Source organism: Mixophyes fleayi, unplaced genomic scaffold (genome assembly GCF_038048845.1).
Source record: "Mixophyes fleayi isolate aMixFle1 unplaced genomic scaffold, aMixFle1.hap1 Scaffold_1512, whole genome shotgun sequence".
In the NCBI taxonomy this organism is placed as follows: domain Eukaryota; kingdom Metazoa; phylum Chordata; class Amphibia; order Anura; family Limnodynastidae; genus Mixophyes; species Mixophyes fleayi.
The window spans coordinates 46,164-61,194 of record NW_027445958.1 but is presented as its reverse complement, the minus strand read 5'-3'; the positions used below and the strand labels follow the sequence as shown (position 1 = coordinate 61,194).

Genomic DNA, 15,031 nt, shown 5'->3' with positions numbered 1-15,031 from the left:
TCATACTGATTATTAATGTATGTGTAAAAAAACTTCCTTCCGGTCAAATATTGAAATATAACACATCTAAGGAGTATATTTACTAAACTGCGGGTTTGAAAAAGTGGAGATGTTGCCTATAGCAACCAATCAGGTTCTAGCTGCCATCTTGTAGAATGTGCTAAATAAATGACAGCTAGAATGTGATTGGTTGCTATAGGCAACATCTCCACTTTTTCAAACCCGCAGTTTAGTAGATATACCCCTAAGAGTGCAGTCATTTCTTTACAATTGTTTTTATACTGGTAAATGCGCTTATTTCATCATTTGGATTATATATCGTTCATATTAAAATGTATTGTTTCTTTTAATACATCCTGTTGGAATTTAATTTATGATCACAAATCTGAACGCGATACTCTGTTAAACATATTGATGAAAACTACTATAAAGGAAAATATGGTGCTGCCCATTGCATCCAAATTGTCTGATGTTTTTAGTAGTGTTTAAAAAAAGGAAAGAAATGATTCCACTTTACGCGTTTATTCCTCTTTAGGCGTTAGAAATGCCTCCAACGCCTTTAAAACAAGTATAGCGTCTAGCGTCACTGCGATACACAGTAGGAGGGGAGAGAAAGGAACGTTGCCGCCTCCTCCGCCTTCATAGAACACCTGCATCCGGCCTTTTCTATCTCTATATTCTGTCACTATGGTCATGGCGGAGGGAGCTGCTGTCTTGCGGAGGAACAGGCCGGGTACCAAAGCGCAGGTATTTACCCACTTACCAGTACTACATTTGCTGTTCTAAATTTTCTTGGTTGCTGTTAGGAATTGAGACGTCAGCAAATTTATGGGTACAAAGTGCTAGTATATAGGACGGGAAACAGGCCTTAGCCTACATCGTGGCGGGGAGTAGCTGGGAGTGTGTGGTGTCGTATGGGAAACATGCCAAATGACGTAAATCATTTTATTTCTTTACTCTTGAGTGATTCATATTATCTTTTATTCATTATGCAACTGACAAATTCAAGTACGAGTGTGCATGCAGGAATAAGAACGAATGAGGAGCTGGTTTGTAATATGCGCCTCCTGTTTTGGTACTATCTCGCTTTTTTGGCCTTTTCCGTTTCCGCATTCTACATGATTATTGTGGGTGAGTTAAATTTCGCACAAGGGAGTAGACACAACTGTCTGCAAACTAGATGGTTAAGATGCGGTTACAGCTCCTTCTGATGCCGCCTACCATTAGAGAGTTCGGGAGGGAGAAGGTGTGGTACAGGAACGTTGGCAGGAGGGAGAGAGAGCTCCACAGCCTTCAAATACAGCTTGAAGGACGTATAGTTTAAGAATGATGCAGTATGATTGCCTGCAGGAAAAAGGCCATACTTATTTTCCAGTTTATACTTCAGTATATGAAGTGGTATATTTAATTATTTTATTTACATAGTTTATAGTATAGTTTTATAATAAACCACTATGTCCAGTTTAAAAGCTATTATGTACTTTAATCCAATATGCTGCTTGTGACTACTTTGCCACCTGGTCTGTAGGGGGAAGAAGAAAAGAGGGATGTTCTTCCTGCACAGTTTATCAAGGTTTCTTTTACACTGTCAGTAACTGTTAATGACCACTTCTACTGGTGTCACCTTGCACCAGACACTCGCTGACTGCGCACGTCCACTGCGCAGTAATTGGAGAATTTGTCTGCAACCACTAGGCCATGCTTCTGGGGTAGCTGGTATAGCTGCTGCAGTGCCTCTCTGCTGTGGGCTGACTGGTGATTCCTGACTGCTTACTATAGATCAGGATTGCTGGGTAGCAGACATAGGGGGATATTTAACAAATAACGATAGTGCACTTACCGTGAAATTAAGGTCCCTCTGTGTCCTCCGCATATTTAAAAAGGGTGCATGCTTTGCATTCCTTTTTGTTTTTGGGAGCAGTCACCATTCTACAGTATGGTGACTGCTCCCGGCCGCAAATCTAACAAGTTCCGAAAAAACATTTTTTTCGGAAACTTGTCATGAAGCTGGCGTACATTATCATAAATGAAAAATTTTAGTGCTATCAGCTGTGCTCCGAAGAGCAGAGCTGGACAGCGCGTGTGTGGAGGATCACATGATCCCTCCCTGTCACTCACCGCGCAGAGACAGCGCAGAGAAATCTTCAAACTACATGCGCAATTCCAGTGTGAAAAAAAAAAAATGAAGATTACCAGGAGGAGATCTGTGGACATCGCGTTCGAAGAGGCGGGTTAAGTGTGATTTTTTTTTTTTTTTATTTTTATTTTTTATCCCAGAACCAGCAGTTTTTCAGAACTGCTGTTTCTGTGATGCGTTTTTCATAAATGTGAGAAATTGTCCAATCCTCATCAATGCGATAAGGATTGATAACTATTTTTCACTTTATGAAAAGATTGATAAATGTGCCCGATAGTGTTGACACAGACGCTGGGTTCAACACAGGACAGCTGTGGAATGGATTAGAGTGTAAACTCTTTATCTGTTGGTCACAGGATATAGCAGGTAATAGTCTCAGACAGAATCTTAAAGCAGTAATGCTTTATTGCTCAAGAGTTGTGCTATGACTTTTCCACACTTGTTAGTGGTACTAGTGGTCATCCAGAAGTTACATATGGAATGATACGTTGCATGGTAAAACAGCTTTTTTTTTTTTTTTTTTTTTTATACAGATTCTGGCACCCCTTTTGGAAGGGGGTAACCCAGCCCACTGATCCAAGTTAGTATTGCAATCTCTGAGATATTACATTCATTCAATAATTAGCATCAGGATGCAGTATGTTCTCTAACCTTGGACTTAATGCAATTTTGTTCTTTAACAAAATTTACATCAGTTTGTGAGTTCCTAAATCGCTTTGCTGTTTTCATTATTTATGCAGTTTATCCAACTTTTTAACAAGACAGGATACAGGTAGCTATCCCCAGCTGTGTATTCAAGTGTTGGTCACTCACAGATGAAAAAGGTCTAATTAACATAATTGGGATTTCCTCTAGAAAAGTTACAAAACCAAATCGTGACATACTGTCTGTTACGAAACAAATTTCCTCCAACATTTGCCTATTGTATCAGAAATTGGTAAATTTGAAATTATATAAATTGACGCCTGCGTCACTAATTAAAATAAATTTCTACAATAAATTATTTAGAAATGATCAGCCTCACAGCTGTTCTGTGTTTTGATTATTGCGACAATGTTGTAACTACTCAATAACCCCCTTTCTCCTCCCCTCCCTTTCTTATTCGCGCTCTGGTAGTAGATCAGGGATTGCGCAGTGATGAATATATTGATATTATTTGGTAATACCATAAAACAGATTAAATAGTGGCCAGGGCTAACTGGCGACTACCTAGAAAGAATGCAACTATCTTGGCAGTGTCTCAGATGCAGGGATGCCTAAAAGATGTACCTTCAGATAATATGGAGCTGAACAGTGTGCTCATTCAATACAATGGATGACCTAACCCCAAGTGCCCCTCATACTGACATGGCACACAAGGACAAGATGGTAATAAAGGGGGGGAATTCAGTTGGCCGCACTACTGTTAAAAGTAATGCGACCTTAAATACTGTTATTACGGCTTTCTGCTCGCAGCTCCCCCGAGCTGCGAGCAGAAAGCCGGGTTAATATTACCTTAATAATGGTAATAGTTTTTATGCGGCAGTGCTTCAGGGGGAATTGAATTCCCATAAAGTCTTTGCTCGTCTAAAATGGATGTACTGCTTAAGTGACTAAACTCCAGCAGTATGTAACTGACTTCACTTGATCGGTGTGGAAGGGGGAAACTGTTAAAATATATTGGCCCACTGTCATGGTTTGTGTTGAATTATGCTACTTAATAGATTATGCTTATGTAGGATGTGATGTGTGATTTATTTAAATTGTTTTATCACCACTAGACTCTAAAGTTCATATTATCTTTTTATGTATTACAAGCAGGCAGGATTGCCCTGAAGCAAAGAGACTTTTATTTATTTATATCTTATTTGTAGAGTATCACGATCACTTTAACTTTCTATGTATGTATCTCTGTATTTTTAGTCATGTTTGGGTCACTCCATGCGAGTTCAGAGGCCATGACACCCATCGACTCAGATTTTCATGAAACTTGATACAACCACATATCTACTAACACATGTAAAAAGGCCTCATTGTTTCTGAGATATAGGGGGTCAAAGTTATGTAAATTGCTTAGAAATGCCACTCCTGATACTCCGTTTTATTGTGAGATGTCTCATAAAAATTCAAATCTCAGTGCCTAATCCACATATTACTGCAAATTTTTAGCCTTTGTCAATCAAAATATGGGGATTCCAGAACACAAAAGTTATCAATCTTGCCCGACTGAGTCATTAAAAAATCATTTTGTTAAAAAATCAAGAATTTTGAGACAAAAATATTCGTGTTCAATAAGCATCATCAATCTGAGGCAGAGGAGTTAACATGTCACTTTTTTTTTTCTAAATTGATCCTTAAAATATACTTTTTTGAAAGAAAAATAATGGGGTTTTGATTGCCTGTATAAGGTTTTTAATGTTTAATTAAAATGTTCTCTTTGAAACCGGAAAAGTAATTAATTATAATTTTGCACACCAGGTGTTTCCCTTTTGGAATTTTAAACATCACCATTAAATTCCTAATAAAAATTACCCCTATAAGGTCCACTTGTCCCTCTTGATTGCTCTTCTGTAATTACTGAAACAATAGTATGACACACAGAGGGAAAAAATACACGTTTTGTCTCTAGCTTCTATATCATGGAGTAAAAAAGAAAGTCATGGAAATATTTTGTAAGTATGTAGTTCGTTAAACAAAAGGGCTTCTTAACAAAAAGGAAATTTTTGCTTTACCTGAGCCAAGGAAAGGCAAAAAACTTAGTGAAAAAAACAGTTGAAGCTTTGAAAAACTTTTTCCAAAATGATAAATATTCCAGAGTATGCCAGGAAAAAGATGGTATTTCAAAAAAAGGGCATATGCAAAAGAGGTTGTTACTTTCTAATTTAGAAGAATTATATGCTGCATTCAAATTAGAATACTCTAGCTTTAAAATAGGCCTCTCGAAATTCTGTATGCTGCATCTACAACGTGTGTGTTGGCAGGGTTGTCTGAAACAATTCCCACCGCGGTAACCTATACCTTGTTAATACGGTACTTTTAACAAATATTTCTGCTCACAGCACAGGAGGTGCAAGCACAAAGGAGGCATTGAAATTACCGTATTAACGGTAATTATGTGCACTATTACCGTAATAGTGTGTAGGCCACGTTACTTTTTACAGTAATGTGGCAAATTGAATTCCCCCCATGTATGTGTTTGTACAATTCATTAGAATGTAAGTCTTCTGCTTTATGCCTGTCATATAGAAGGGACCTATCAGGACTGAATAGCCTATTTAGTCTGTTCAAAAGATAGACTACATGCAGTGCCAGCTAAGGGCTGGGTTACCTCCTGCCAGGCTAAGGATGCAAACTGTATGTAAAATGCTATGTTTTACTATGTAATGTAACTTCTGGATAATCATCAGTACCACGAACTAGTGTGTAAAAGTCCTTATCTGGACTCTTGAGCAATAAAGCATCACTGTTTGAAGACTCTGCTTGATCCTATTGCTTGCTGTATACTGTGACCAACAGGTAAGAGCTTACACTCTAATCCATTTCCCGGCTGTCCTGTGTTGAACCCAGCGTCTGAGTCAACACTCTTCATGGTACCCAGCTATGCTGATTCATAGTAAGCAGTCAGGAGGTATCAGCCAGCCCACAACAAAAGGGCACTGCAGCAACTATGCTAGCTACCCCAGAAGTAAGTGGTTCTGGGTGCCACAAAGGAGCCCGGTGGTGGCAGCCAATTTTCTGCTGCAACTATTGTGCGCTTGGCATTCGCAGTCGGCGAGTGTCAGCTGGAAAGGTGACACCAGTAGGAGTGGTTGGTAACAGTCGGTCCCCTCTTCCCCCTGCAGACCGGATGTCAAATTAAAATATATATATATATATATATATATATATATATATATATATATATATATATATATATATAGTATATATAACCCGTGCATGATACTCATGCAGTCTAGTCAAATCAAGCTACTTAAGGTGTTAAAAAGGTTCTTGTCATGCATTTGGGCCATAGCCCAGGCCTCAACCACCAACCACTCCCCACTGGCAACCACCAACCACTCCCAACTGTCGCTTCTCCTTCAAGAAATATATATATATATTTTTTTAAATCTTTATAAACACTTTTAACAATTAACAAATTAAAAACATCTTAGTATACCAAATTTCAGCCCTTTCTGATTTTTTTTTTCCCACACACACTAAGAATTTAGTAGGTCAGTGTATAACTCCGCCCAGCAGGTGGCGCTGCAGCTTGGTTTTATTTTTTCCACACACACACGCGCCACTAGACATTTATATTATGGATATATATATATATATATATATATATATATATATATATATATATATATATATTTATAATTATATTCTATCCATACATAAATTTGTGGCAAAGAGGCTTATTTGCCGCACCTCTTCTATAGGGAAACAGGTAAAATCCCATCTAGGTTGCAGACAGGGTTAAATTCCCTCTGGGTACTTCTATCACACACACAGGTGTAGTAATTGGATTGTTGTGTTGTGATTCATTTGTAGTGCTTGGGTGGAGGATAAAAACCCTGTTTGAATTTGTGGGCGGGGCCACTGAATTTGTGGGCGGGGCCACTGATGCCAATTAGTGGCTGGTTAGTAGTGAGGAAAATACTGTTTAGCCAGAAGTAGGGTTGTCGGAGAATTGTAATGCTCTACTGTAAATGTTTGCTGTAACGACCGCTGAAATGGTTTAAGACACCCTGACAACTGTCAATATAATGTGTAATTAGTGTATTTATGTGTAAGTACACACACTATATGGACAAAAGTATTCAGATGATTGACCACTACACCAACTAGGACTGTAGTGACATTGTATTCTGTTACATATACTTTAATATGGAGTTGGTCCACCTTTTGCAGCGATAAGTCTCCCCTCTTTTTAGAGCATTTATGAGGTTGGGGATCTGTGCGGGCCAGACAAGTTCTTCCACACCAAACTCATAAACCCATATCTTTGTAGTCCTTGCCTTGTGCACTGGGGCACTGTCATGTTGGAGTAGAAAAGGGCCTTCCCACAAACTGTTGCCACAAACTTGGAAGCATTGCATTGTCCAAATTGACTTGGTATGCTGAAGCATTAAGTTTGCCTTTCCCTGAAAAAAACCCCCATATCATTATCCTTCCTCCACCAAACTTAACAGTTGACATAATGCAGTCAGACAGGTAACGTTCTCCCGGCATACGCCATACCCAGATTCGCCCTTCTGACTGCAAACGGAGAAGGGTGATTCCTCACTTCACAGAACACGTTTCCACTGCTTCACAGTCCAGTGTTTTTGTGCTCTACACCACTCCATCCAACGCTTGGCAATTGGTCTTGGTGATGTGAGGCTTGCATACAGCTGCTTGGTCTTGGAAACCCATTCCATTATGCTCCCACCGCACAGTTTTTGTGCTTGCATTAATGCCAGTGGAAATTCGGAACTATTCAGCTATGGAATCAGCAGAGTGTTGGCGACTTTTACACACCATGCGCCTTATCAGTTGTTGACCATTTTACATGGTCTTCTGCATTGTGGCTGAGTTGCTGTAATTCCTAAACGCTTCCACTTTCTAATAATATCACATACAGTTAACCGTGGAATATCCAGCAGGGATGAAATTTCACGAACCGTCTTATTGCAAAGGTGGCATCCTATCACAGTGCCACGCTTGAAGTCATTGAGCTCTTGAGAACGACCCATTTTGTATCACAAATGTTTGCACATGGAGACTGCATAGCTAGGTGCTTGATTTTATACATCTCTGGCAACAGGTCTGATTGAAACACCTCAATTTATTAATTAACATATTTGTCCAAATAATTTTGTCCATATAGTATGTATGTGTATATAATTTTTGCGTTGTACTGTCGTTAAAAACATTACCACAGAACACGAAACTTGGGCCAATGGGTATATGGTCTAATCAGGTGAAAATGTGTGTTTTGGGCATATGCAAAGAGTGCACAGGTTTGCATTTCAATACTAAACTTATTACTAACTTTGCAGCTTTCACAGACAATTTGTACAAGATTTTAAAGAGAAAAAAAATTACTGCCTGCCCAAAGTAAGGCTAATATATAATAACAAATGTTATAGAATACTGCATTTTTCCATGAAGAAATACTCCCATGTTCAAGAGTTCATGAAATTGTTTCCTAGACTTATGTTACAGGGAGTATGCATTTCTCTTTTAAGGATTGTTCACACTTGCCCTCTTTTATTGTGCTTTACACACACTAATAAACTCATTAAAATAGAACGAATAAGAATTTTAAAAATCTGAGACCACAGATTGCCCTTTTTATTCATTATCATATGCTACCAGTAGAATCAATTGTATTGGGAGAAGCACACAGAAAACATTTATAAAATGCATCACTGATTGACCCATTACTTTTAATTTGGTCGTACAGATTTCGCCAAGCTTCTATGTGATTGAACCTCGAATGCCACATTGGCGCTAAAAAGTTTGTGAAACCTTCAAGTCCTGCCTGCCACAGTATTTCAATTGGATTAATGTCTGGACTTTTATTATGCTTCAACCATTTTTTTGTAAACTCACTTGTGTTTTATTGTCATCTGCTGCAAGACCCACATTCTGTTCAGTTCACTGACTAATTCCCTAACATTTTCCTGTACACTTTACTAGTACAATCTAGAATTCATAGTTGCATCAATGATGTCCTGTCCCATTGCAGCAAAATAGCACCAAACCATATTACTGTCACCACCCTATTTCACGGTTGGGATGAGGTTCCTGTGTTGCAATGTAGTATTTGGCTTCTCAAACATAACGTTTCTCATTTTAAGTTTAAAAAGTTCTATTTAAAGACTCCTCTGTCAACAGGACATATCTTGCAGTAGTTTTGTGGCTCACATGCAGTAGTTTTTCTTGTCTTTTATCAAACTTTAAATGGGCAGCAATCTTCTTGGAGAGTAGTGGCTTCCTTGCTATCATCCAGTGCGCACTGTTCTTGTTCAGTGTTTGTCTGATGGTGGACTCTTGCACTGGCTAATGTCAATGTTCTCCTCAGAACCTATTTCCAGGGGGCTCTACCCGGCTGTTTTTACTTGCCACCTGGCTCTTGAAGCCAAACAGAGTCTATTATAATAGAATAAACCATTTTTTCTCAGATTAGAACAGGCACTATGTGAGCACTAGAGCAAGCAGTGTGTTAGACCACTGACCTCCAGTTTGACCAGCCCTGGCATGTGTGGGCAATAGCCTGCACCTGGCTACTTAATGCCACCCGGCTGGCAAAATTTTCTGGGTAGAACAAATGTCAAAGTTAATGAGGCCTACAGATCATTTGACTTTGTGATTTTAAGAAATTATTGTCTGACGATGGATTGGAAAAGACAAAGCCAGAGTCTTCAGAAATCGTTGTCTAACCATTTCCAGCTGGATAAGCATTGGCAACTTCTTTTTTCCTCAAGTCCTCAGAAATCTCCAATGTTCTGGGCATGGCATGCTTTAACAAGCTCTGTGGTGAAGACCAGTGTTTGGTAGCGAAGAATGAGGTTTGTGGTGGTGTGTCGTCGTGTCTTTTAAAGATTGTGGTTTTTTTTTTTTTTTTTTGTTTTTTTTTTATAATTTGACAGTGTAACCCAAACTCTGATTGTTGTCACTCCTGACTTTAATTACCCCCTTAACTGATGATCCTAGATGTTCACATATTTTTACTGACAAAGAAATTTAGTGTTGGATCATTTTGATAAATGAATAAATAAGCATATCTGTGACTGGATCACATATAAATAACTCATGGTATGCATTTATTTAAAGGAAATAGTGCAGGGTGCTTATTTTATATAAATTGCAAATGTACTTCATTTTAATAATGTGTATATTTTGAGATAGGAAATCGTTATTTGAGACCAGGGTAGAAAATGTATTTTCTCTTTCATCCATCTGGGGGACACTCCTTAACCATGGGGTTGAGTCGGGGGGGAGGAGTCTGGCACCCAAAGAGTTAACTTTTTTCAGCTGACAGCATATCACCCCCGCCAATTCCTACATACCTCAGTTTGAATTGGGTGCCCTTGGAAGAAGGTTGCACCTGAAGAGCTCCAAGAGAGACAGTGAACAGGGTTCACTGGTTATAGGTTTTTTCCTTTTCTTTTGCAGTTTTTTTTCTTTTGTCAGTGGCGAGAGGCTCTGTGTAAACAGAGCTGACTCGTGGGAGAAGCTCCTGTCAGGGGGTTCGGCCCCGCTGACAGAGAGGCAAGAAGCGCTTCTTACAGCGGGAAGCAGTCGGCAAGAGACTCTCCCCGCTGATGCAGGACGGGCGCTGCCATTAGGCAGAGAGCGCCTTTACTGCTGAGGTTCCCCGGAAGCCAGCTGGAGTATACCAAGTTCCTCCTCCCATGGGGATGGCAGTGAATTCTTGAGGATGGCGCGCTTTGAGTAGCGCTAGCGGGGAACACATTCTAACAGGTTTTCCCCTAATATAAGAGAGAGGGCAAAACGCTGTTAAGGTAAACACAGAAGGAGAGCCAGTTGAAGGGGAATGTGTTTGAGGAACATCGCTCCCTCTCCTGCTGAGTGAGCACGTGGAAGATCCCTTTTTGGCGCCAAGCTTCAAAAGGAGGACAGTTGCAGCAGTCATTTGAAGAGAAGTGCCCTGTTGACACATATCTTCCCCGCTCAGTATCACTTTTATTTCTTCTGTGTATGTGTGTGCATGTGTAGACATGTATATTATAAGACAATGATGTGTTGAGAGAACTGTTGTTTATGAGAAAACTATAAAGTTCTCCAAGCCTGTCTTATTTAAATCAGAAATACTATGATATGTTAATATAACCTAATCTGTATTTTCTGATAAATTGGAGAAGTGTTTGTGAATTTTGAAACGTGATTTAGTTTTTCTTATCTTGTGACGGCAGATAAAAGCAAAACACGTACCAAACATAATGTCTGTTCAAAATGTAATGTTAATCTAACAAGTGAACAGCTGGATCAGGGGGGGCTCTGTGCAGCCTGCACTGTGGCTCCTGTGAAACAGCCTATAGACACCTCCACCATAACGGTAGATCCTCCTGAGTGGGCGGCTGCCTTAACTAACACAGGGAGTTAATACCCTTGTAAATCTGTTATCTAAACCAGTTGAGATCCCAGCTACATCTGTGGTTTCTCAGGGTATAACAGTAGGAATGACAGATGAGTCATTTTCCCCAGGGGTTGGTGTATTTCCCTCCCCAGCCCTCCCGGGGGTTTCCCAGATGGGAGAGGTGGGTTGGTCAGCGGTGGCTAAAAGCCTGGACCGGCTTACCCATCTACTGGAGAACCCCAGACACAAGCGTAGTGTTAAAAGACGTAGACAAACAGCTAAAGCGCTGTGGTCAGTGTCAGACTCTGAGAGTTCCTCAGAGTAGGAGGGGGAATTGTTGGACAATTCAGATGTGTCCATTATAGAGTCAGAAGGAAACTCTAGGCACCAGGGTATGGACGACCTGGTAAGAGCAGTTCGTCAGACCCTGGGGTTTGCTGAAGTAGAGGAGACGAAGTCTTTGGACCGCTCCCTCTTTAAGAAGGCTTCTAAGCAGGTGGTCAGGTTCCCTCCCTCAGTTGAGTTGAGTGATATTGTAGAGGCCTCTTGGAAATATCCAGATAAAAGGTTCTCTATGCCAAGGAAGTTTGGCGTATTGTATCCCCTTCAGGATGAGGATATGACCCGTTGGGAACAGGTGGCAAAGGTCGATACACCTGTGGCGAGATTGGTTCGTCAGACTACACTACCTGTACCCGGGTCAGCGACCTTACAGGACGCGACTGACAAGAAATTAGAATCCCTGCTGAAGTCTATCTTCTCAGCCGCCGGTATTAGCCTCAGGCCAACATTGTCCTCTACCTGGGTAGCTTTACTGCCTCTGGCCATGCAGCTAAGGGAGGCAGCAGGCTATGTGTATGAAGCGGCCCATAATTCGGCCTCCATAGCTTCGTCTATTTCAGCTACAGCTGTAGTAGCTAGAAGGGCGTTATGGTTAAGGGCTTGGAATGCGGATTCAGAGTCTAAACGATCATTAGAATCCATCCCGTATACTGGTGGGATGTTATTTGGTCCAGAATTAGACTCTTGGATTTTACAGGCTTCAGGGGGCAAGAAGACATCCTTGCATGTAAATACTCCAAGACCTAGGGCTAGGCCTAGGTTTAGTTTTTTCAGACAGCCTCCTTACGGGGGCGGGTCTGGCAGAGGCCAGACTACCGATCCAGGGGCCGTGGAATCCAGGACACAGTCCCGTAGGGGAAGGTCATCTTTTGCCCCTGTGGCGCGGAGAGCTTCTTCCGCCAAGCTGCCGGATAGACCAGCAGCATGACTACCACCCACCTCTGGTTCCAGAGGGTGGGGTGGGAGGACGGCTGCTTGGGTTTGCCCGGCAGCAGACAGGGTCCTCGGTAGACGAGTAGGTCCAGAATATCGTGATAGAATTCATGGGACCAGCTCACTTCAGGTTTTGGAAAAAATTACCTCGCTGGCTTCTGTCAAATCAGAAAGAGCTCAGGGCTGTCGATTTGCTTCGTTCAGACGAAGCTATACAGGCTTAGAATTTCCAGTAAGGGAAAAGGTTTTAGTCACACTCATTCAGGGTGCTAAGGCTAGACGAGTTGTTCAGTCTATAACCGAACTTCTAGAGTCTGAAAGGGTCACAGAGAATCCCTTGTCTAAGAATGCGTTTCTTGAGACTAGTGAGGGACTTGGTACGCAGCAGAAGGTTGTCTCCACAGGACAAGTTGAGGTCCTAGATGGAGTGGACAGGCAGGATCCTGTCAGACAAGAGGCTGTCAGTAGCCAGGTCTTTGAAGCTGCTAGGAAAAATGGTGACATCTTTCGCGACCTTACCCTGGGCAGGGTCCCATCCCAGAGGAGCATTCCCGTGCTCGAGGTACCAGTGGAAGGAGGTAGGTCCTCAGCTGGTGGTTGCTGGACAAGAACCAAACAGAAGAACAAAGACAAATAAATATTTGGACGTAGTGAGGGCATTACGTATATATGTTAAGAGATCTGCAAAGATACGTAAGACAGTCTCTATTTGTGTTGGTTGACTTTTCCAAACTGGGATGGCCAGCATCTAAGCAAACTATTGCCAGATGGCTTACCCTGGACTATCAGGGAGTCTTATGTCCGTATTAATCTCCCTGTGCCGAATCGTATTGTTGCCCATTCTACCCGGTCGGTTGGGGCGTCTTGGGTGGCTCGTAATGGAGCCACGGCGGACCAGCTGTGCAGAGCAGCCACCTGGTCCTCGGTCCATACCTTTATGAAATTCTACCAATTTAATATATTTGCGTCTGGGGACGCCTCCTTTGGCCGTAGTGTTCTGCGTGCAAGGAGATCAGAGCGGTCCCACCCTTCAGAGGGATTGCTTTTGTAAGTCCCCATGGTTAAGGAGTGTCCCCCAGATGGATTCAGAGAAAAAGATTTATCGTAAGTATAAATCCCGTTTTTTCTGTTTAGCCTTTTTTTTTGTTCTGAGGTAATATGTATTTGCCGACTGAAGTATTCATGCCTAGTCAGACCCTTTTGACTTGCTAGTGGGTCTCCTGCCTCTGAAAAAAGATCCAAGATATCACAGCAAGGTTTTTGAGAAATTCATAGCGAAGTGTAAATATTAGTGGCTTTGCAATGCATGTACATCCATGTTTGTATAAACAGGTTATATCCTAATGCTAAAAATAGCCTGTCTAAATTGTATAACAGGAACTAGCCTATATTGGAAACTTGTTGTTCTGATTTTTTTTTTCATCTGACCTGGTACCTCCAACCAGTGTGAGTAAAATAAACATCTTGCTTCGAAGACCTGCTTGCAAACATCTTCAATATTGCTGTATTCCTGTGACCTGCAGATTAGATCCTAAATCTATTCCGTTCTCCGACTGCCTCTGAGGCTTGGACCGAAGCTTTCCAGTACCACCGCTCTGCCTGCTACCCATGCAGTCCTGGTCAGTGTGATAGGTCAGGGGGGATCTATCCACAGCTTCCCTGATCCATAGTAAGAGGTCGAGTACCAGCAACGAGATGAGCTAGCAGCGTCAACTACCCAGAAGAAACCCGGTTCTGGATGTCCGTAAGGAGTCCAGTGGTGGCAGCCTTTGTAAGCGCCTCCTACTGCGGCAAGAGGGTGCATTTGGAATAACGAGAGGGAACGGGGGCAAAGTAAGCCCAGCCGGTTCCCAGCAACAACACACAGGGTGGCATAGACGGTCCATCCTGTCACAATATCCTTTTGTGCTATTGGTTTTTGTCTCTACTTTTATGACTTGTACAAAGATCTGAACACATTTAAGGTTACATTTATGTAGAGGTTCTGAAAATTCTGTAAGGTTCACAAGCTTTCTAGCACCACTGTGTGTGTGTGTAACTAAATAAATTTGAATACTTTTTTGCTGGCTGAAAACCAGCCTTTATTCATCTTTTAAGAGAATACAAATCTGATGCATAGTTTTCCTTATGTTTGTTATAAAATATTTTTCCTCTCCACTCCTTATTGGCAGCCTTTTGCTGTGGGTTTTGTTTATTTATTTAGAGGCAGGTCAACAAAAACATCAGTGGTTATATAATCCTACTCCTTTACCATACTCCATGGTGTCTTCTGTCTCTATGTAGATAGGTCAGCTAGGGATAAGTTTGTGTTTTTTCTGTAGGGCTTGCCTGGGTATTGATGGAACATCGCTCATGGGGTAATCTAAGGTTGAGTTTGCATCTCAGGAGTGTGTGTGGTGGTGGGTGGGGGGACGATCACTGCTGCTTTGGCATGTATATCAGAGTTTGGAAAGGGAGGTGTCTGTGCATGCACACACTCTGCATCATCACTGGATTTCTGCATCATGAATTCGGGACTACTACAGAAGTGTTTCCTGTTCATGAGGATAGCGCTTTGGTAATCTCTA

The 15,031-nt window shown here is 41.4% G+C and overlaps 1 protein-coding gene across 2 annotated transcripts in view; it reads left to right on the top strand.

Annotated features, from left to right (window-relative positions):
• The first annotated feature begins 613 nt into the window (after positions 1-613).
• Positions 614-15,031, top strand: part of MOB4 (MOB family member 4, phocein) — a 44,265-nt gene continuing 29,847 nt past the window's right edge. Inside the window, exon 1 of one of the 2 annotated variants that reach the window (XM_075194106.1) lies at positions 614-747. In XM_075194106.1, coding sequence (XP_075050207.1) covers positions 688-747 — 60 coding nt within the window. In that variant the 5' untranslated portion in view covers positions 614-687. The remainder of the gene's footprint in view (positions 748-15,031) is intronic. The other variant, XM_075194105.1, reaches the window with a different exon arrangement.